The sequence below is a fragment of the Mixophyes fleayi genome, chromosome 6 (assembly GCF_038048845.1).
Source record: "Mixophyes fleayi isolate aMixFle1 chromosome 6, aMixFle1.hap1, whole genome shotgun sequence".
NCBI classification, from domain to species: Eukaryota; Metazoa; Chordata; class Amphibia; order Anura; family Limnodynastidae; genus Mixophyes; species Mixophyes fleayi.
The window spans coordinates 212137656-212158335 of record NC_134407.1 but is presented as its reverse complement, the minus strand read 5'-3'; the positions used below and the strand labels follow the sequence as shown (position 1 = coordinate 212158335).

General features: G+C 41.9%; 2 protein-coding genes across 8 annotated transcripts in view; one reads left to right on the top strand and one right to left on the bottom strand.

Moving 5' to 3' along the window:
- Positions 1-20680, top strand: part of LOC142159811 (uncharacterized) — a 316766-nt gene that overhangs the window by 221006 nt on the left and 75080 nt on the right. For 2 of the 6 annotated variants that reach the window (XM_075214572.1, XM_075214571.1), the window contains exons 1-4: positions 14163-14227; positions 16212-16323; positions 18382-18570; positions 18876-18954. The exons of 3 other annotated variants lie outside the window; for them this stretch is intronic. In XM_075214572.1, coding sequence (XP_075070673.1) covers positions 16246-16323; positions 18382-18570; positions 18876-18954 — 346 coding nt within the window. In that variant the 5' untranslated portion in view covers positions 14163-14227; positions 16212-16245. Of the gene's footprint in view, positions 1-14162; positions 14228-16211; positions 16324-18381; positions 18571-18875; positions 18955-20680 lie in introns of those variants that run through there. One more of the 6 variants, XM_075214569.1, reaches the window with a different exon arrangement.
- LOC142159816 (uncharacterized) lies at positions 1807-8657 on the bottom strand. Of its 2 annotated transcripts, none has more exons than XM_075214586.1 (5): positions 8605-8657; positions 7687-7863; positions 6790-6981; positions 6142-6220; positions 1807-3496 (listed from the first exon to the last, which is right to left on the bottom strand). In XM_075214586.1, the coding sequence occupies exons 2-5, from the start codon at positions 7780-7782 to the stop codon at positions 1845-1847; spliced, it is 2019 nt and encodes a 672-aa protein (XP_075070687.1). In that variant the 5' UTR covers positions 7783-7863; positions 8605-8657; the 3' UTR covers positions 1807-1844. The 2 variants fall into 2 exon arrangements, with proteins under 2 accessions (XP_075070687.1, XP_075070688.1); XM_075214587.1 differs by having other exon boundaries at positions 1807-3493.

Below are 20680 nucleotides of genomic sequence, written 5' to 3'. Positions count from 1 at the left end.
TGTGATCCCTTTTGATCTATTTCCAGAGGGAGCTGGTGGGGATTCCAGAAATGCAGACCTCCTTTTCAAGAGGTTCTGCACATCCAGCCTCCTTACATGCCGCACACGACTCCTTGGGACCTGAACTTGATTCTTGGGGTCCTTCTGGCTTCTCATTTTGAACCGTTGGAGTTGGTTGAGCACCTCATACAAAACAAAAAGGGAATCCGTCCACCACATAGCAGACATTCTATCCATGTACTATGTTCTGTACATCCGTATACCAATGACAACATCCAAAAGCTCTAAGGAACCCTGACCTGAAGAGGCAGGAAGGAGGAAACTGTGCGCAACACAGCCTTGTTTTCATGGAAAACCAGATAAGGCAAACGGCAATCTGGAAAGAGGTTTTTTTTTTTTCTTGCAATTGCTTTTGCAAGGAGTGTTCTTTTTTATTGCTGTTTGCCTTATCTGGTTTTCCATGAAAACAAAGCTGTGTTGCGCACAGTTTCCTTCTTCCTGTCCAAGGTTTTTAATGGATTTCACCTCAAAAGACATTGTAGTCCCAGTCTTCCAGAAGTCAGCTGCCTCTTCAGGTCAGGGTTCCTTAGAGCTCTTGGATGTTGTCATTGCTATACGGATGTACAGAACATTTTACATGGATAGAATGTCTGCTATGCGGTGGACGGATTCCCTTTTTGTTTTGTTTGAGGTGCTCAACCAACTCCAATTATTTAAGTGCCAACCCCTGAGTCCCCCCCGATTGATTTCTCGTAAGTATTAATATCCTCTTATTGCTATACTTAATCCACTCTTTTCTGCTCTTCCTACCTATCCTCTCACTGTTGCATCTCCTGATTCTCCTTCAAATTCTCCTTAAGTGTCTCCACATCGCCATTGGTTCTTTCTCCTCTATGTCCCCATATCCTTCCACTTTTACTTTTCTTTGCCTTTCTTTTAACACTATTTATTGCTTTACTTTTTTCTCCCATTACATTCTGTCTCTTGATTCTCCTTTCTAAATCTTTTTACTTACTCCGTTTCCCTCCATCATGTTTCCCTCCGTTTCCCTCCATCCTTCCACTCGTTTCTTCATCTTCTCCTGCTCTTTGTAAGATTCCAGCATCTCCAAGCTTTGACAATGGTCCTGTTGCTGGGAGAAAGCTCCAGTTTACTAAGCAGTTATCTCTTTGAATCCACAATCATTGCTGACAATCTCATTACATTTGATTGCTCGAGGTTCTCACTTTCTTAACTGCCGTAGGTACAAAAGGTATCTACTGCTGTAGGTCTTGGCCTCTGGTTCCTACTACCTTGGCTCCTACATCTGTGGTTTGTCTCATCTAACATCCTATGCTAGTAGACCCTATTTTCTTGTCTGCTATGGCAAATGAACCTACTTCCGTAGTCCTAATGCCAACTGCGTTTTTTTGTAATTACCCTGACTTCTGTCTCGATGGAGTATACTGCACTAGCTTTAGTGTCAAGAATTCATTACTGTTTTCACCCAATATGGACCTAACACTGGGTCAGAATTATATTGTGTAGTAAAAAACGCACAGTAAGTTACATCTACATTTCAGGTCCCAGATATCTAGCGGCCATAAAGATATAAATTCTCTCTGCCCTCTTAATCTTTTCTATCTTTCGTGCTTTCACTCACTGAAAATTCATCTTCTTAGATGTCCTATTGTCAACATACAGGAAAAAGAATAAGGAGGATGAGAGGTAACTACAGCCAAAACAGTATGGACTCTACATGAGGAAATTCAGAGGGAAAGTTAAAACAAAACTATAAGAAAACATTTAGTTTTAAATTACTTTTATTTGTATTGTTTTCCACCACCTAGTAAAGCACAAGCAGTTTATTTGTGAGTTTTTGCGTGATTATTGAGCATATTCCTTAGTCGAAAACTTTTCCCACATTCTGGGCAAGAAAAGGGTTTTTCTCCTGTGTGAATTGATTGATGTCTAGTAAGTTGTATTTTCTGAGTAAAACATTTCCCACATTCTGAGCATGAAAATGGTTTCTCTCCCGTGTGAACTCTTTGATGTACTGAAAGATCAGACTTCTGCAGAAAACATTTCCCACATTCTAAGCAACTAAACAGATTCTCCCTTGTGTGGATTTTCTGATGTAGCTGCAGGCAGTGCTTTTCCCTGAAACGTTTCCCACAGTCTGAGCAAGAATAGGGTTTTTCCCCTGTGTGGATTCCCTGATGTTTAGTAAGATTAGTTTTGGAGGCAAAACTTTTCCCACATTCAGAGCATATTAAAGGTGCTGTCCGTCTGTGAATTAACTGATGCATTTGAAGTTCTGATTTACTTGTAAAACAGTTATGGCATTCAGAGCAGATATATGTCCGCTGCGATGTTTGGTGAGATAGAGATGTTGTATTTTTTAGGCTTATGCAACGTCCAGTAATCTTTGCTGATCCTTTTTTATTTCTTGTGTGTTTGCTGCTTTCTTCTTTGTCATATTCTCCAGCATTGTTTAATGTATGTTTCATGTGTGTATAAATATAAGTATCTGTGAGATTTACTACTTTATGTTTAGATGTATATTGTGTATGATCTGTAGGTGTATAAATGTCAGCGAGGTTTCTTCCCTCACATGAGGCTAATTCCTCCTTAATATGAGTAGATGTATACTGCGTATGATCGATCGGTGTATGAATTGAAGTGTTTCTGAAATTTCCTCTCTCACATGAGCCTAATCCCTCATTAATAAGGTTAGATGTATATTGTGTGTCATCTGTGGGTGTATAAATGTTGGTGAGGTTAGATGTATATTGTGTATCATCTGTGGGTGTATAAATATTGGTGAGGTTAGATGTATATTGTGTATCATCTGTGGGTGTATAAATGTTGGTGAGGCTTCCTCCGTCACAGGAGACCAATCCCGCCTTAATATCAGTAGATGTATATTGTGTATGATATGTGGGTGTATACATGTCAGTGTGCGGGAGATTTCCTTCTTTACGTGAAACAGATTCCTCCTTAATATGAGTAGATGTATATTGTGTATGATCTGTGGGTGTATAAATGTCAGTGTGTATGGGATTTGCTTTCTTTTTTGAGATGGATTCTTTTTTAATATCAGTAGTTACATACTGTGTACTATCTGTGGATGCTTCATTGTCAGTGTGTGGGGGGCTTTCTTTTCCACCCGAGACTAATTTTTCCTTAATATGAGTAGGTGAATGTTGTGTATGACCAATGGGTGTGTAAATGTCAGCGTCTGTGAGATTACCTTTTTGACATGAGACCAATTCTTCCTTAATATGAGTCGATGTATGTTCTGTATGATATCTGGGTGTACAAATGTCTGTGATATTTCCTTCGTCACATGAGACTGATTTCTGACCATTATTTTTCAATGAATGGCTAGCGATTCCTTCACACGATACAGAGACTTTTGATCCTTGGTTATCTTCAATAACACACTGATCTTCATCTGTAGAACTTTGAGGGTGATTGCAGTAGGAAAATCCATCATCTGACGCTCTGGTATCTGCTAGAAAAGGAGTTTGGTTATTAACTCTTATTTCCTTAAGAAAGTCTAAAGGTTTTTGACCACAATTTCATTGTTATAACAAAAACCACCGTATTTCCCCATGTATAAGACGCACCTTAATTTTGGCCCCGAATTTTTTTTAAAAAAATATTACGGTAGCTGTCAAACAAAGCAGAGTGTAATGGTCGGCTGCTCTGATTGTGATCAGAGCAGACGGTCAGGACACTCTCGCTGCAATTGTTTTCCCCTCCCCCTCGCTGCCATTGTGCCTCTGTCCCCCTCCTCCTGGATCTCCGCTGCCATTGTGCCCCTGTCCCCCTCCTCCTGGATCTCCGCTGCCACTCTGCCTGTCCCCCTCCTCTTGGATTCCCACTGCCACTCTGCCTGTCCCCCTCCTCCTGGATCCCCCCCGCTGCCCCTGTAACGCTGTCCCCCCCCACTTGCATCCCCGCTACCCTTGTATAAGACGCACCCAGGTTTTAGACCCAAAATTTTTGGGGAAAAGGTGCGTCTTATACATGGGGAAATACGGTATATTAAAAAAAAAGCAGCCCTCCAATTCCATTGTTTAAAACCCTGTAGTGACATGGAAACATGACAACACGAGAGAGCGTCTCAATTCTACACAGTAGATGAAAATCACGCCTCTAGGTCTTTGGCATATAGGGAACCAAAGGTGTGATGGTTTTAGTGTTTAATATAATAGACCTCTAACTGCATAATGTATTTAAAGCAATCTTCTTTAATCAAACATCTTCAATTAGGTTCACAGTAGCCTTTTTATATGATATTTCTACCTAAAACGGATGAAGATGTTGCTGTTCTTTCCATGCCGACCCACATAATTTGTTAAATGTGTATTTTAAAGTTCTACTGAAAATATTAGTTCTACGCTGACAGTCTTTCTTGCTCACAGCACTCAAAGCACATCGATTAGTGTTTGTCAAAGGAAAACTTACCACACTAAGCCTAGAAGTAAAGATGTCCTTCTGTAAGCTATCCGTCCATACGCCACATAATAGTTATTGGTCACCATTTAACTGCCCTTTAGGAACTGTGATATTCTTCTCTATTTTTCCAAACCTGAACATTTCCTACCTCATATTATTCGTTTTATGGCTCAATTAGAAGTGATGTGAAGTTCTATATTAGCTTCATTAAAGCTGCTTTAAATATTTCGCCAATAAAGAAACAGACTTGGGACATTCTTGTCTGATTCAAACGGACAGCGGATGTCCTTAGATAACTGAGAGTGCGGATCCCTAAAAACTAATTTAATGTTTAGACGCAGAACAGAGGGACAGCAATTGAGCCCATAAAATAGGATATTAAACAATGACACTTACATACCTTTTGATACATAGTAAAAGCCAACATCTTTAACATAGTGTCCTTTCCTAAACCATTTTATTTTGTGCACTACCTTGCCCTTTTGCTAACGCTTAAAGAATGTGACGATGAATGGTATTCATAAGCCACAGCAAACGAACCGTATAACCAAGCTGCTATTCTACAATATTTAAAAGACTAAATACATAGCCCAACCGTTTACAGAGACTCAGGGTTAGCCTAAATGTTTTATTGGGAAGAACACTGATGTCATGGTTACATGCATACAAAGCACTGTGCCACCAGAATATGTTTAGATCACAAAACTAAGAGAGCTGAAAAGACGCCTCTTAACTAATTAGATTGCAATACAATGTCGGTGTCTGTGCTCTGGAGTCACAACAGGGGACCTTGTATTATATTACTGCTAATGGAAAGCAGTCTGAAGTGTAGACACATATCAAGGACTTGGACTGGTACAATATATTTCCCTTTAATTTTATAGCCTCAGAGTGAGCAGTCAAATGGAGCTCAGGGGGGCTTCTACAGGCTCTTTCACCATAGGGGCTAGAGAAGGGAGCCTATTGAGCCATCTCCTGGAACAGGTGCACCACAAGAACTCTAGTAAGGTGTGCTGACTCCTTATGATGAGCCACTATGCAGACAATATTACTTCCCTACTTTAAATTCCCTACTTTAGTGTTAGGGAATTTAGACTGTAAGCCCCAATGGGGCAGGGACTGATGTGAGTGAGTTCTCTGTACAGCGCTGCGGAATTAGTGGCGCTATATAAATAAATGATGATGATGATGAAGGAAGGCAGGCGACTACTATAATCAGGATACTATCTCCAGCACCCTGTGAGTATTCCAGGCTCCATCACAGTCCCGTATAATATTATGGGCTGAAGTGCTAAGATGTCTCCTTTAGAGGCTCACTCATGCGACTCCTCTTGGTTGGCTGGGACACATGGTGAAGGTGCATCTCTGGTAGTAGACTCGTCTTGTCCTACCGCGTGAATATTGGGAGACCTCAGAAAGGTCTCCCTTTTTTTATTTTTTCAGAGGCCTGCTGCATGTTCGTGAGAAGTATAAGTAATGCGTTATCTGCATTATGCTTTAAATTGCTCTTATTTGCCCGTGCTGATAGGGGCAGCATATCTGCACTTCCACTTGCAAGCTCAACACATGACTCATGTTATGCTGTTTTAATGCTTAAACAGGAATTTATTCTACAAACCTCATGAAACAAAATGTTTACACCAATGGTGGCAAATTCTATGATATACACATTTAATTGGTTAATCTTTCTCTTACCCAGGGATCTTATGGGCTGGTCTTTTTCCATGATCAGGTTCTTGTTATGTTCCACGTTTCCTTGTAAATGCTGCCACACCTATGTATAAAAAATACAGTGACATCTTCATATATTATAATATGGTACACACACTGTTAAAGTCATCTTTCAGACACATCAGCTGGTTTTATATATAATGTCTAGGACTGTTCTCCAGTTGTGATTACAAACGTTGGGCATCAAATATGTCTGCAGTGACGGTAAGCTTTCATACGGACTAGACAGCTCCTGGAACTGATTGGTGGACAGCGTTGTCATCTACCGGTTGTAGACCCGGATACTTGGCTGGTGCTATCCACAAGAGTCACAGGAGCAGTTTAGCGAGTATGGTAGCTTCCCGCAAACTTCCTCTCCAATGCTGAGAGAGAAAGCACAAGTTTGCTGGGATCAGCAAGTATACTATTAGGGTCTGCATTGTATAGCCATCAGAGATTTCGTGGTCTGCTTGTATGTATGGATAAAGTAATAGAGCTATACAGTGTCTTGCATTTGATGCAATTAGGGACCAATTTGTAGATGGTATTAGCTATGCCTCTACTAATCAGAAGAATCAAGGTGAGAATGTATTCTGAGCAGAAATTCAGCACTGACAATATCCCAGCAGTCACCTCTCCAGTCAGCAGGTGAATGATCCTGTTGGTGAGTTCTAGAATCCTCTGGTCATTGATTCTCTCATGTATCAGTGAGTGAGGTGAAGGTTCTGTGATGGGACTCTGGGTCCTGCTTAATTCTCCTGACACACGGGGACTGCTGCTGGTTGTCACATGCTCATTTGGTGTTTTTTTCATTATTGTGTAACCCTGTGTAGACAAAAACTACTAAATAAAACAGTGCTAAGACATTTTCAGTAGAAATAGTGAACTACCATCATTCTGTCCAGTGTCCACACCAGGGGCGGATCTAAGCAACTGCTCTACCCGGGGCGATTTTAGGAAGGGGGGATTTAGGCCCCGCCCCCTTTCTAATTTCTAAGGCTGCACAGTATGTGCAGGTCCGTTCAGCATTGGCAGTGTGCTGTCCCGCTGCTCTGATTGTGTTTAAAACACAATCAGAGCAGCCAGGCAGCACACTGTCAATGCTGAACGCACCTGCACAGTGTGCAGCCGTCAGCAGCAAGCCCCTGCTAGGGGGGGGCGATGGCCCCCCCCCGGATCCGCCACTGGTCCACACACAACAAGCTCCTGAAACTTGTGAATAATTATATGTCTTATTATATACTTTTACAGGTCTCTGTTGTATTGAACTGCACGACTGAGTCAATGCAACATATCCATAATCCCTCACCTCTCAAGTCAGTCCCCTGTTTTGTTTTAATACATATAAGAGTGATGTCACTGTGGCATTCCCAGAATCCCTCACTTCTCCAGGCAGGTTCCTGTTTTATCTATAGAGATATGAGTGATGTCACTGTGGCATTCCCAGAATCCCTCACCCCTCCAGTCAGGTTCCTGTTTTATCTATAGAGATATGAGTGATGTCACTGTGCAACTCACATAATCTCTCACCTCTCCAGACAGCAAGTAAATGAACTCCAGAGTGAGGTTTAATATCATCTCAGTCATGTTATTCTGGTCCTCGTTCATCCTCCGTGAATCAGCCATGCAATTCTTTCATCCGTGGAGGTGTTTGATCTTCCGGTAGTCTCTGGAAATTTTCTTTTTACTACTTTGAAGCTCGATCATCTAGAGTTAAACAATGAAATAGAATAGTAAAATGTAAACATATTGCTGTACTGTCCTTCATTATATAGCGGACTCCACTGTGGCACTGTGGTAGCAGATACCCCAGGTATCTTGATTCAGGTGGGAACCACACTCAGACGATGGTTTATTTCCAAAAGAATCTGAGTTGCAAAATGCACCAGTTTTGCAGACAAACACATAAGGAACAAATAAACAGTGGATTAGGCTTTAACTGTGACCGAAGAAATCCTGGACTCACTCCCCAATGATACAGTTTCTGTTCCCTTGAAAAAGTGGAAATGTTTCCCATATTGCAACCAATCAGATTCTAGCTGTCATTTTGTAGAATGTACTAAATAAATGATAACTAGAATGTGATTGGTTGTTATAGGCAACATCTCCACTTTTTCAAACCCGTAGTTTAGTAAATCTAGCCCAATGTCCTTTGTTTCAAATTGTAACTAGCATATCTTAAGGAATAAAGTAGACCTTACTGTAAAACAAAAATAAACACTTCAGAGTTCATAATAAATACAGTCCCATATTATATAAATTAGCTATACAATGCAGGACAGGAGGAGACACACAGAGGATGAATGTAGGGAATATATACACTCTCATATTATGTACATGTGTATACAATGCATTACCTATGTAGACAGGACAGGAGGAAGCACACAAGAGTATGAATGCTGGCAATAGATAAATACAATACACATCTACATAAATCAATCATGTTACCTAAATTCTCAATACATAGCTCAGCCCAAACTGCTTTCTCTGCTCTCCAACAGGAAACAAAGAAGCTTCTCATTTCCGGGTCATGCGGTCCACCTGCCCTCCAGTCATGCGGTCCACCTGCCTTCCGGGTTCTGCGGTCCACCTAGCTTCCGGGTTCTGCGTTCCACCTAGCTTCCGGGTTCTGTGTTCCACTTGGCTTCCTCGATCAGCGTTCCATACGTCTACCTGTTTCTAGCATCTGACTTCCTAAGTTCTTAGTTTTTCGTTCCATCGGGCTCCCTGGTTCTGCGTTCCAAGCGTATTAAGCAGTGGCTCTAGCTTAGTATAGAGACCAAAGAACTCTGCATTATCTAGTCCCCCCTGACTGTGCTTGTGGAGTAATGTGATGTGTTTATTGTTACTTGTATAGCTATGATGCTGTTTGACTTGTCCTGACATATTACATGAATGGATACATGTTATGAATGAACTTTATTATTACAATGATGTTTATTCATAGCCCATGTGTGGTCTATATGCAGTGAGTCAATCAGTGCAGCTTTTGTACACTCAACTTGTGAACAGGCTCCATATCATTGGCGTTGCAGCTCCTAGTGGAGCAAGTTTCTTTTTAGTTTTTTTTTTATTAAGCAGTGGATTAACAGAGAAGAAAAGAAGATTTAATAGAAGGAGTAAAGTTGATGGAAAGAAGATTCCTAAGGCGTTAGGCGTGTAATAAAGAGGATAACAAGGGAATAGTGCGTCTTTATTTCTATTTATTTCCATTATAGGATTTTTTACATGGTGTCTGTGTGTTTACGTCATACTTTATTATGTGGCACTACAGATCCCAGCTTTGGTTGTAACCAGACCAGGCTAAGATAATGTGATACATTGCCAGCAGGGGATAAGTTACCCCAAATTTAGTGGGTTTTTTGGCATATTAACTAAAACATCCCTTTGACTGCATTGGTCAGCATTGATGATGATACATTAAGAATCTGTATCGAGATCTTATAGATTACCACTTGGTGATTAAGTAAGACAAACAGTGTCTACCTCGGTAACCATTGACACTGACAGTACAGATATACTAAGGGGTAAATTTATCAAGCTGCGGGTTTGAAAACGATGTTGCCTATAGCAACCAATCAGATTCTAGTTATCATTTATTTAGTACACTCTACAAAATGACAGCTAGAATCTGATTGGTTGCTATAGGTAACATCTCCACTTTTTTAAACCCTTAGCTCGGCGGTTCCCAAAGTGTGCGCCGCGGCTCCCAGGGGTGCCGCGGCGCTGTGACTGGGGTGCCGCGGGCCAGCCATAAAAAAAATAAAGAACAGAAACTTACCAATCCGTCGGGCGCCGGGACCCAGCAGACTCCTCTCTCCCTTCACTGACGTCAATATTCAGTGACAGCTGCGGGAGAGAGGAGTCTGCTGGATCCCGGCGCCCGACGGTTTGGTAAGTTTCTGTTCTTTATTTTTTTTTATGGCTGGCGCAGGGCAGAGTGAGAGGATCTTGGCAGCAGAGGGGGACAGAGTGACAGCAGAGGGGGACAGGGGTACAGAGTGACAGCAGAGGGGGACGGGGACAGAGTGACAGCAGAGGGGGACAGAGTGACAGGGGGCAGCGTGACAGAGGGGGGCAGCTTGGCAGAGGGGGCAGTGTGACAGCAGAGGGGGACAGCTGGCAGCAGAGGAGGACAGCGTGACAGAGGCCAGCAGAGGGGGGCAGCGTAACAGAGGGGGGCAGCGTGACAGAGGGCTGCAGAGGGGGGGCAACTTGACAGAGGGCTGCAGAGGGGGGCAGCTTGACAGAGGGCTGCAGAGGGGGCAGCGTGACAGCAGAGGGGGACAGCAGGCAGCAGAGGGGGACAGCGTGACAGAGGCCGACAGCGTGGCAGAGGGGGGCAGCGTGACGGGGGGCTGCAGAGGGGGGGGCAGCTTGACAGAGGGCTACAGAGGGGGGAGCAGCGTGACAGAGGGCTGCAGAGGGGGGCAGCGTGACAGAGGGGGTAGCGTGCCTGGGGGCTGCAGAGGAGGGCAGAGTGTCTGGATGCAGAGGGGGCATTTTTGCATACAACTAAATAAGTATTTCTGTCCTGACCTAAATACTTATTACAATTTTTTGACCCAACTACTTCTAAAACAGGACTGCTCAGTAATTATTTTGGAGGGGTGCCTTGAAAAAATTTGGAGACGCTAAGGGTGCCGCGAACTGCATAAGTTTGGGAACCACTGCCTTAGCTTGAGAAATTTACCCCTAAGTCTCCGAGGAGGCTTATTGACATGTTAGTTCTCATGAGCAAAACTTTCTCTACCATCTCTCTCACATCTGCATAGTCTTTGTCAACCCTGTATGTATGTGTTCTGCTTTTTTTGGTATGATGTGTTTTCATGTATGATTTGTTACTCCCACAGGCCCGTGCTGCAGAGTTGCGATGTGTCTTACAAATAAACATTGATGGAGATGATTTTCTTCCATCATCCCAGATTTGCAAATCATGTCATCAGGAAAGAGTATATAGTCAGCAGCAAACAGGTTGCAAGTGTAAAATCCAAAACAGTCTTACCTGATGGAGTGCAACATCTACAAGTCAGCCCCAGTGCTCACCTTCTGTTCTGAGATCCTGTCTGCCTAGATTATGCAGCAACTCAACTCATCCAGCACTACGAGGACTACAAGGGCCGGAGAACATCTAACTTTCTCTTATTATTATTCTCCCGATCTCGCAATTGGAAGAAAGGTTAGGGGAAATTGAAGAGCATGATTGGTTTCCCCCAGCTATGCCCCCTTCATAGCCGATGAAAACCAAGCCACGCTGGCTTTTTCTTTAGAACCATCACCTTGTAGTTACTCTGGTGAGGCTTCCATCCACATACCAAGGACAAATAGCTGATGTGGTGCTCATGTAGTAGGGAATAGAGCAGTGTTGGCTAACCTGTGACACTCCAGGTGTGAAACTACAAGTCCCAGCATACCCTTCCAACAATAAGATGCTATATATTGGCAAAGCATGCTGGGACTTGTAGTTTCACAACACCTGGAGTGGACCAGGTTAGCCAACACTGGAATAGAGGCAAGTAAGTGTAGGAAATGCATGCTATTTGGACTGGCCTGAAAAGAATTGGAGCTCGAGTTATTAGCACCCACATCCCCATGAAGACATGCCCCTTTGTGTGTCTGAGAATTGGAACTGTTAAGAGTTATGGGCCCAAACATCTCCAGGGATCTGATGGGATCGCATACAGGTCCATGAGGTTAGATAGTTACTATGACTGGTCCTGCGCCTTTATGAATCTACCAATCCACAGTGTACATTCCTGCAAAGCAGGGCTACCTAGCTGCCTGTTTAGTTAGAGAAGCATCTTCCACCTACCATGGAGGTCTGCTGCAGAGGAACAAAATAATATGTGCTAGGAAAATAATAAAAAAAACACAAAGATGCTTTATTTGTATGAAATACAGTTTATTTGTATATATTGCGATGGCAACACCATCTTTAAATGGATTTTACACCTTCAAATGATTTTTATTTATTTACCTGCCATTCTGCCTTAACTAAGTGCATTTCATATCTTTCTATTTGTCCTGTGTTTTTAGCCATGTGTTTATATTACCACTTTCTTCGCCCTGGTACGAGACATCTTTGTCTTACGATATAAATACATGGCTTAAAAGCAGTTGGGAGGTCAAAAAGATAAAGTAATTTATTTAGTAAAGATAGAATCGTGTAGAATAAGGCTTGGGCATTAAACACTCCTTAATTTGCTGCATAGGATGGTCTCAGATGGGCGTTTTCAGCATTAGTGTTTTACATGCAGCGTATTCACAGTCTAATCTTTCCCTGTGACGGTATATGAAACGTTCCCAATATACTTCACTGTGTCCACATGAGAGCGACTGAACACTATGAATGTTCTTTACTTTGAAAAGCACTAGTGTTCCAGGCACCCGTCTGACAGCAGTCATATGTGTAATATGTGTGATGTCCATATTTACCAACTTTTTGAAGTTGGCTTCCGTGAGCCTGCCGGGGGAGGTGGGCGTGATGGGGGTCAGGGCTCCAAAATTCACGCCATTTTGGACCCGCCCCCGTGACGTAATGATGCAAACGCGTAATTTTACAGCAGGGGGCAGGGCAAAACGCCGCAATTCCCGGTGAATCGCAGCGTTTTGGACCTAATTCTGCCCACTTCACTAGGAAGTGGGCAGATGCGGGAGATTGCCACACTCTACCGGGATTCCGCGAGACTCCCGGACATTCCGGGAGAGTTGGCAAGTATGGTGATGTCAGGGAGAAAGAGAGTACCGATCAACATGCCGATTCATGTGTACACACTATACACGATTTACATTCAGATCTGTGCACTTCATCTGGTCCAAGAGCAGTGTAGTCATTTAGAGAATGTTATAAAACTGTTCACCGACTGCTCCCCAGTGTTCTTGATGGACTGAATTCCCTTCAGATCTCAGTGGATCATCTCCAGGGAGCATTCGTTTCAGCTCAAAACTTAGCAAGGCTGCAGTGTCCCCCTGGAAAGAGATATCCATGGAGTGAGAAACTTGGACCGTGTAAGTTTAACAACTCCTGCTTGCTTTCTGATTGTAACAAATGCCTCACCTGTCCCCGTCAGCCTGGAAGATAGAATGATGTTGCTTACTACTTATAGCTAAACTGTCATTTCAATTCTGCAGAGTGCATACACATTGCAGAACTGGAACGACAATGTTCTTCCATCCTTGAACAAGATTTTTAGTTCAGTTTAAAAACTTTGCTCAACGATATTATGTGCTTTGGAATGATAATCGTTCCTTGTTGCAGGTCGTTTATTGTCTCATTTGCCAAATAATCGGCTGAAAACACAGCCTAAAAGTGACTATGGTAGCCCTGCCATTGCAAACAATCGCAATGGCGTCAAACAGTGGGAATCAATCATTCAATCCCATAGATTGTAAGCTTGCGAGTAGGGCCTTCTCACCTCTTTGTCTGTTTTACCCAGTTTGTTTATTAGTTTATTACGTTTGTCCCCAATTGTAAAGCGCTACGGAATATGTTGGCGCTATATAAATAAATGATGTTGATGATGATTCAAAGCAGTGTAATGCTATGTTAGGGGCAAAATGCATTTAGCTGCATTTAGAGACTTACTGCTGCCATGCACAGTGCAATACATATAATTTTTATCTAGAGACTTCTCCATGTAACTCTTTTGCTGTAATTAGATTTGTTTCCTGCAGTGTCAAAGTAATATTTTTCACCACAGTGGTTAGCACTGCTGTCCTACCATAGCCTTATCTGTATGGAGTTATATATTCTCCCCTTGTTTGTGTGGGTTTCCTCTGGGTCTCTGCAATCTCAAAGTGGATCTTTGCAGGTCAAGATTAGAGGTCCAACTACATTCACAACAGTGTATTGTGTTTTAGACTACAACTCCCAAAAAGCACTTGGTCTGAGCCTACTAAACTCAACCAGGCAGAACTAGACAAACGCTGATCACAAACCAGTGGAACGCACAACCAGGAAGTCGGTTGGAACGCACAGTCAGCAAGTTCTTTATTTACACTTCCTTCTTAGACACAAGTAGAAGGAAGCTGCTGAGAGAGGAGACATTACTGTTGATGTGAATAACAACAGGTAACGACATGATTATAAATTATTATATCTCAGTATCTCATTATTATATCTCTATTAGTCTGAATGAATAGGGTTCTGTAAGAGGAATAGAGACCCCACAGTGCATAAATAAAGATTTGTACTTTGTTTTTGTCATGCAAAACAGTACAGAGCTCAATGTATGTGCTATTATCTGTAACTGGAGCTTGCAGAGTATATTGTGCATGTTATGCTTTTCCTCAACCATCCCTAGACACAATATAAGCTGCTAAGTAGGAGCAAAGAGCAGTGTATACAGCATTTGATGAGAATGCTGCTTGATTGCGATTTAAATGATCAGGAAATAATCAAAAGTTATAAACATGTCAGTTTGTTGTCAGAGTTTTGTGTTAAAACAAACTAGAAACAAAGAATAAATAACAAGGGGCAATTACAGTGTTTCTCATGTATATATTCAATCAGATTAGTTGAATGCATGAACTTTGCTTTGTATAGAGCTGCATCTGAAACCACAATCTTCCTGCATCAGTGTGACAGGAGCCTCGAGTCACAAGTATGTGCTGTTGGAGGACCTGCTCCTACCACTATATAAGTCTTAGGGGGGAAATTCAGTTGCCAGTGATGTGTCTGCGGACACCACCACGATGTCCGACTGTGCACATAACCGGCCAATACGGTACAGAATCTCTGCTCATTTTAATTTTTCTTGTGAGGCAAAATGAGAAAAATCTCCACCGCGAAGTGTCTCTGCGGACACGTCCCGGCAGCTTGGGCCGAACAGAATTGCCCCCTTAGCCTGTGACTCCGTTCTCACCTTCATTGCCCTGCTCACATTAGATTTACTAAACCTTTTAAAAAAGAAAAGTGTTGTCCATAGTGACCAATCAGATTCTAGCTATCATTTATCTAGTACATTGTAGAGCATGATAGCTAGAATCTAACTGGTTGCTATGGGCAACACCTCCTCTTTTCCATTTTAGAAGGTATACCCATAAGAGGTAGGTATTTCACAATGACGGCACCATACTTCTAATACAGAGTGCACATTTCCTGCACTCCTTTGATTTGATACAAAGGGGTGGGACTTAGAGAGAATAGGGTGTGGCTTATTGGCGGGACCTGCAGCGCAACATAACAATTAAAATAAAAACATAACATAAAAGGCAAATAACAATTGGCTAATAAAAGTTGTGATTGTCCTAAGCCAGGGTTTACATTTCATGGGTACTGTTTGGAAGACATTTATCCGAAACTGTCGGTTTTGTTGTGTGTTTTTGCCCATTATTTTCAGCAGCTCTTATTTTGCACAGTTGATCTGTGCACTCAGTTTTATAAATATACTCCACTATGACCCCACTCATGTCACATGCCCATTGCACAATAAAACAGGTGACAGATCACTGCCTTCTACCACATCAGCACACTCAACTCCTGAAATACTCTGTTGCTGTGAATATTCAAACGTCTTATTGGTTGTATGTTTTCTGTATTCATCCCAGAGCAGTAGTTGAAGATTTAATACGGGAAGATTCTCAGCCCCTAGTCAAGTACACCACTGTGCAATGATGAACATAAGAATCTTAATTTTCCTTTAGATCAAAAGATTACAGTTTGTGAATAAACGTGTGCAATGAAACCTTTACATTTCATGAGAACATTATTCAAGGGAATGTAAATGTGGGAAGACCTCTACCCTACACTGATGGGCCCCAGACGTGGTGAAACCATTTGTCTTTGTGAGGGACTTGCTGTTGGCAGTCATTGGAAACCCTCAAATTAAGGAGTTGCCATATAAATGATGCCCCTAAAGCTGACTGCTCCTGAAACCATGTTTGTTTCTATATCTTCTTTAAGGGTTAACTTAAAATCTCCATTGTTGGATGCTTTTTTCTGTAGATCATGTCAATGTTAGAAACAGTAATATAAAACCTGTGTTTCTTTAACTATGTTATTATCTAATCTAGTATTTCTTTTTATATCATGTGAATTTCACACCTCTCAATAGGGGAGAGATTCCAGTATAGATCAACTGCCTGAGGATGGGCAAGAACGGAATTCCTATAAGTGAGAGGATATTAAATCTCACCTTGGAGATCATCTACCTGCTGACTGGAGAGGTGAGGGGTTCTGGGAAAGTCACAGTGACATCTCTATTATATCTGTTAATAATACAGAGAGACGTGACTGGAGAGGTGAGGGATTCTGTAAATGTAGCAGGGATATCACTTTTATATCTGTTAATAATACAGAGATGTGGCTGGAGAGGTGAGGGATTTTGGGAACATCACAGTGACATCACTTTTATATTTGTTAATAATACAGAGACGTGACTGGAGAAGTGAGGGATTCTGGGATGTCACAGAGCTATCGTCCTTTTCTCTTTGAATACTCTGCCCTGAAGAGCAGATTATTAGACCAGGGCCAATAAAGAATTGAGAATACTGAGGACTTGGTACATAAGTGGAGAAAATTTTCTCTACTAAAGCCTTATGCAGCAGTTAGATCTTACACAGCTATATCTGTTGATCCAGTCACTCAATTACCCTGGCTTAGGCCATCTAGACAACACTATCAGTCTAAAATAAATAAATGTTGTTTGCATATGAACCTTACTAGGTGCCACTCTATACACTTCATGTCACGATCAGTGACTAAAGCAAAGGCCATTTTCTTGGGTAGTATACAGTGGAGATCATGGATGTATGAGACATTAGAAGGCAAAAGTGATGACATTTTGGATGCTCAGCTTCTGCCTCAAGGTAACTTCATTCATACTCGTCCCTACTCTAACAGTTTATTTCTCGGTGCTTAATATGTGTCCACGAGGTCGCAGCACGTTGACTCTGGATCTTCTCTGAAAGCCCAGGCTAGGGTCCAAAAGTTGATGGCAAAGTGGGAGACTGGTCGGCTTCCTTCCTCGATCAGGGCCAGTCATGCAGCAGCTTTATCAGTGCTAACCAGAGAATCAAAACTCAGTTTAAGGTGGTCAAAAAAGTCTTTAGTTTGTTCATCAGAGGATCCTCTGTCTCTCATGAAGAGCCGTCACTCAGTAAAGATATCACTTATTCCATCTTGATGCCATCTGTGTGGAAGGAAGCAGTTTGCATTGGAAGCAATAGGCAGCTCCGGTTTATGTCGGAATAGATGTTGTAGCAGAATAGATGTTGTAGCTTTAGTTGGGTTACCAACATCTGCTCTCACCAGCAAGAGTTGCTTACTCGAGAGCCATAATCTTCACTTTGCGTCTGATGCTGAGTTGGATGTACGTCTGCATAGCGTGTAATGTCCGAAAATTTTCACTGTGCATATCTACAAAGAGCGCATGTAGATGCTGATTACGAATGCACCCCTGAAGCCGACCATGCATATGTTATAGGATTCTGCGGGCAAATTTTACAATTTTTTTGCTACTTTCATGCGTACACGAGAGGTATTATATCTGCTGTATTATACTATTATTATATCAAGTAAGATATAATATATATAATTTCAAGCCTAATAGCGAATGTATTTTTTGCTATCAAAACAAACTTCTCTTGTGCTTAATGAGCTGGTTGTGTGATTGCGTATATGTGGGTGTATGTCTGCCTGGCGTAAACCTGGCGTATACGAGCTGGGCGATGCCAACGACGTAAACACACTATTTTTATAGGCGCCTTTTTTTTTTTATCGTAAATTACGTCCCACATTTATCCAACTCTGCATCAGGCCAAGCTGCTGTGCTTTCCCCGCAAGGTCCACTGTGGACACGAGCATTATGATTAAAGAAGAATAAAGTATGCATTAGGCCATGTGTAAGAGGCTGATAATCCTGGAATGAAAGGACCTGAGGTACAAAGTGTTGGCAGTGAGAATGACCAGCCAGGCCTTCTCTGCATTTAAGGATAAACCATATCCTTAATAATCAAACTCATGGGAAAATTTTGTGGGTCTTTATGGATTCAATTTTGTCTGATGTTTTCGGAGACCTGCCATTTAGTAACAAAGCTAACCAGTGTCTTCTCAGCAATGACAGCAATGCTGATAATGCATGAGATCAATTGTAAATGGCTTTAACGATTTTAGCATGGAGTGAACATTGAGCTTGACTAAAAGTGACAGGAAGGTGGTTTATACAGTAAAGTGAGTTTCCTATTTGGTCTGATTGTTTGTTTGTTTTTTCTTTCAATACGCAGAATTACACAGTGGTGAAGACATCTGGACAGCGTAAGACACCCGGCACCCATTCCCGTGCCTCGGTAGGATTGAGCAGGACCCAGAGCCCCATCACGGTGCCTCCACCTCACTCACTGATACATGAGAGAAACAATGACCAGAGGATTCTAGAACTCACCAACAAGATCATTCAGCTGCTGACTGGAGAGGTGACTGCTGGGAATTGGACTTATATAGGGCCCTATATGTGGGAAGTTTGTATATTCTGTGTTTGCGTGGGTTTCCTTTTTTTCCAACATTCCAAAAAGTTACTGGTTATTTGGCATCTGTCAAAAATTAACCTTAGTGTGTCTGTGTATTAGGGAAAATTGTAAGTTTCACTGGGGCCAGGACTGATTAAATAGTTAATGTAAACTGTTACGTATATGAAATAACCACCAAGGGATGTGTCTGGATGATGACTGTATCATTGGGTGTGTCGGGTTACTATGTCATTGTCTATTTCGTCATGCAGGAGTGGGACTCTTTAGAAGAACACAAAAGTCTCTACAAGGAAGTGACGATAGACAATCACCTGCCCCTCACCTCACTGGGTAAGAGAAGCTTTAATCACAGCCCTGCCTGTCTATATAGCATGTGACTTTTCCACAAATTTAAATTCCTTGTAACATGCATACAGAATTAATTTAGGTTGATGTATCTGTTTAATCACATTTCCCTTCTACCTAAGACATGTCCTTATCACCTCTGAACTAAAACAAATATTTACTTGAAATCTCAACTGACAAAAAACCTCTGAGCCCATCTTGCCATTTCCCCATCTCTAAACTTGTGGAGAGACTAGTATATAACCATCTGCTCCACTTCCCCCCTATAAATTACTTACTGGACCCTCTGCAGTCAAGTTTTCACCCACAAAGCTTCACTGAACTAATTTGAATAATGGCTGTCTCACTGCCAAAGCCATGGGTTATTACTCCTCATAATATAATAATAATAATATTGGCCCTTCTTGAACATTTTACAGTTAACCACCCTCTCCGTCTCCTACCTCTCACCTGTTTTCATTCTGGCTTTTTGACCTGACCTTTAGTGTCCACCTTTCACACAATGGTGTTGGCATCCAGTGCTCCTTCTTCTTTGTCCTGCTTGACAATTTCTTTTGGACTACTCTTATCACTTCCAATGTTATCCCCTGAGATAATTAAATATATCTCTACTTTACATGTCCTTAATGCGGCACACCTGATATATTGTTATGCCATCCTAAAAGTCAGACTGTTGAGACACTCCCACTCCGAATGTGAACATAAATGGCCCATTTTATTTTGAGTCCTTTAGTGTCTCCCCGACTTTTCTTTGGTCAATGTTTTGGAGGTCCTTTAGCTAGTTGTTTTGTAGCCAGGATTCGGCTTGTCTTTTATTATCCCTTGTGTGAATTGATCCCTTCATTACATTTGGTTCTATTAAAGGCTGGGTGCAAGACTTCTTCTCTTCTTGTCATGCTTCCACAGTCTCTGATGACATTTTCTATCCAAGTTGAGCAAGTTACGTGCTTCCTAGCACTGGGATCCGGTGTCCAGATTATTATTTTTTTTACTTGCAAGATTGCAGTGAAAACAAAATATTAGATTCAGTTTTGTGATGTCATGAGCTGGGAATTGTCTTGCAGAAGTCTGTAAGAAAACTCTGCATTCACTAGATTACCAGTAGGTAGTAGCAGTTCTTGGACTTTACTTTGCAGTCTTGTATGTTTCCAGCAGATTCTTCTTTGTCCAAGTGGCAGACTCAGCAACTCCTCAAATGTAACTTGAGTCTTGTTCGCTCTCTATTGATTCTCAACTTTCAACCCAAAGTGGACCTGGATCTACACTCCTGGTTCACCTGCCTTATCTCTGCCTGAATCCTAGACTTCAAGACATAGGGCTAGATTTACTAAGCTGCGGGTTTGAAAAAGTGGGGATGTTGCCTATAGCAACCAATCAGATTCTAGCTGTCATTTATTTAGTGCTTTCTACAAAATGACAGCTAGTATCTGATTGGTTGCTATAGGCAACATCCCCACTTTTTCAAACCTGCAGCTTAGTAAATCTAGCCCATAGTCTTGAATTATTGTGGATTGGAACTCTTAATCTGTTCATCCTACTTCTATCATGGACTGTATGGCAATTGCCCACTTTTTCTGCCTGTCTGATATATGTCATTTATAGTTCTGTACTTGGGCATCACAATGGCACTCATAGCGTAGTTTTCCTCTGGGGCCCTCACACAGTCCAAAACATACTGATAGGTTAATTAGTTTTTGATAAATATGTACCC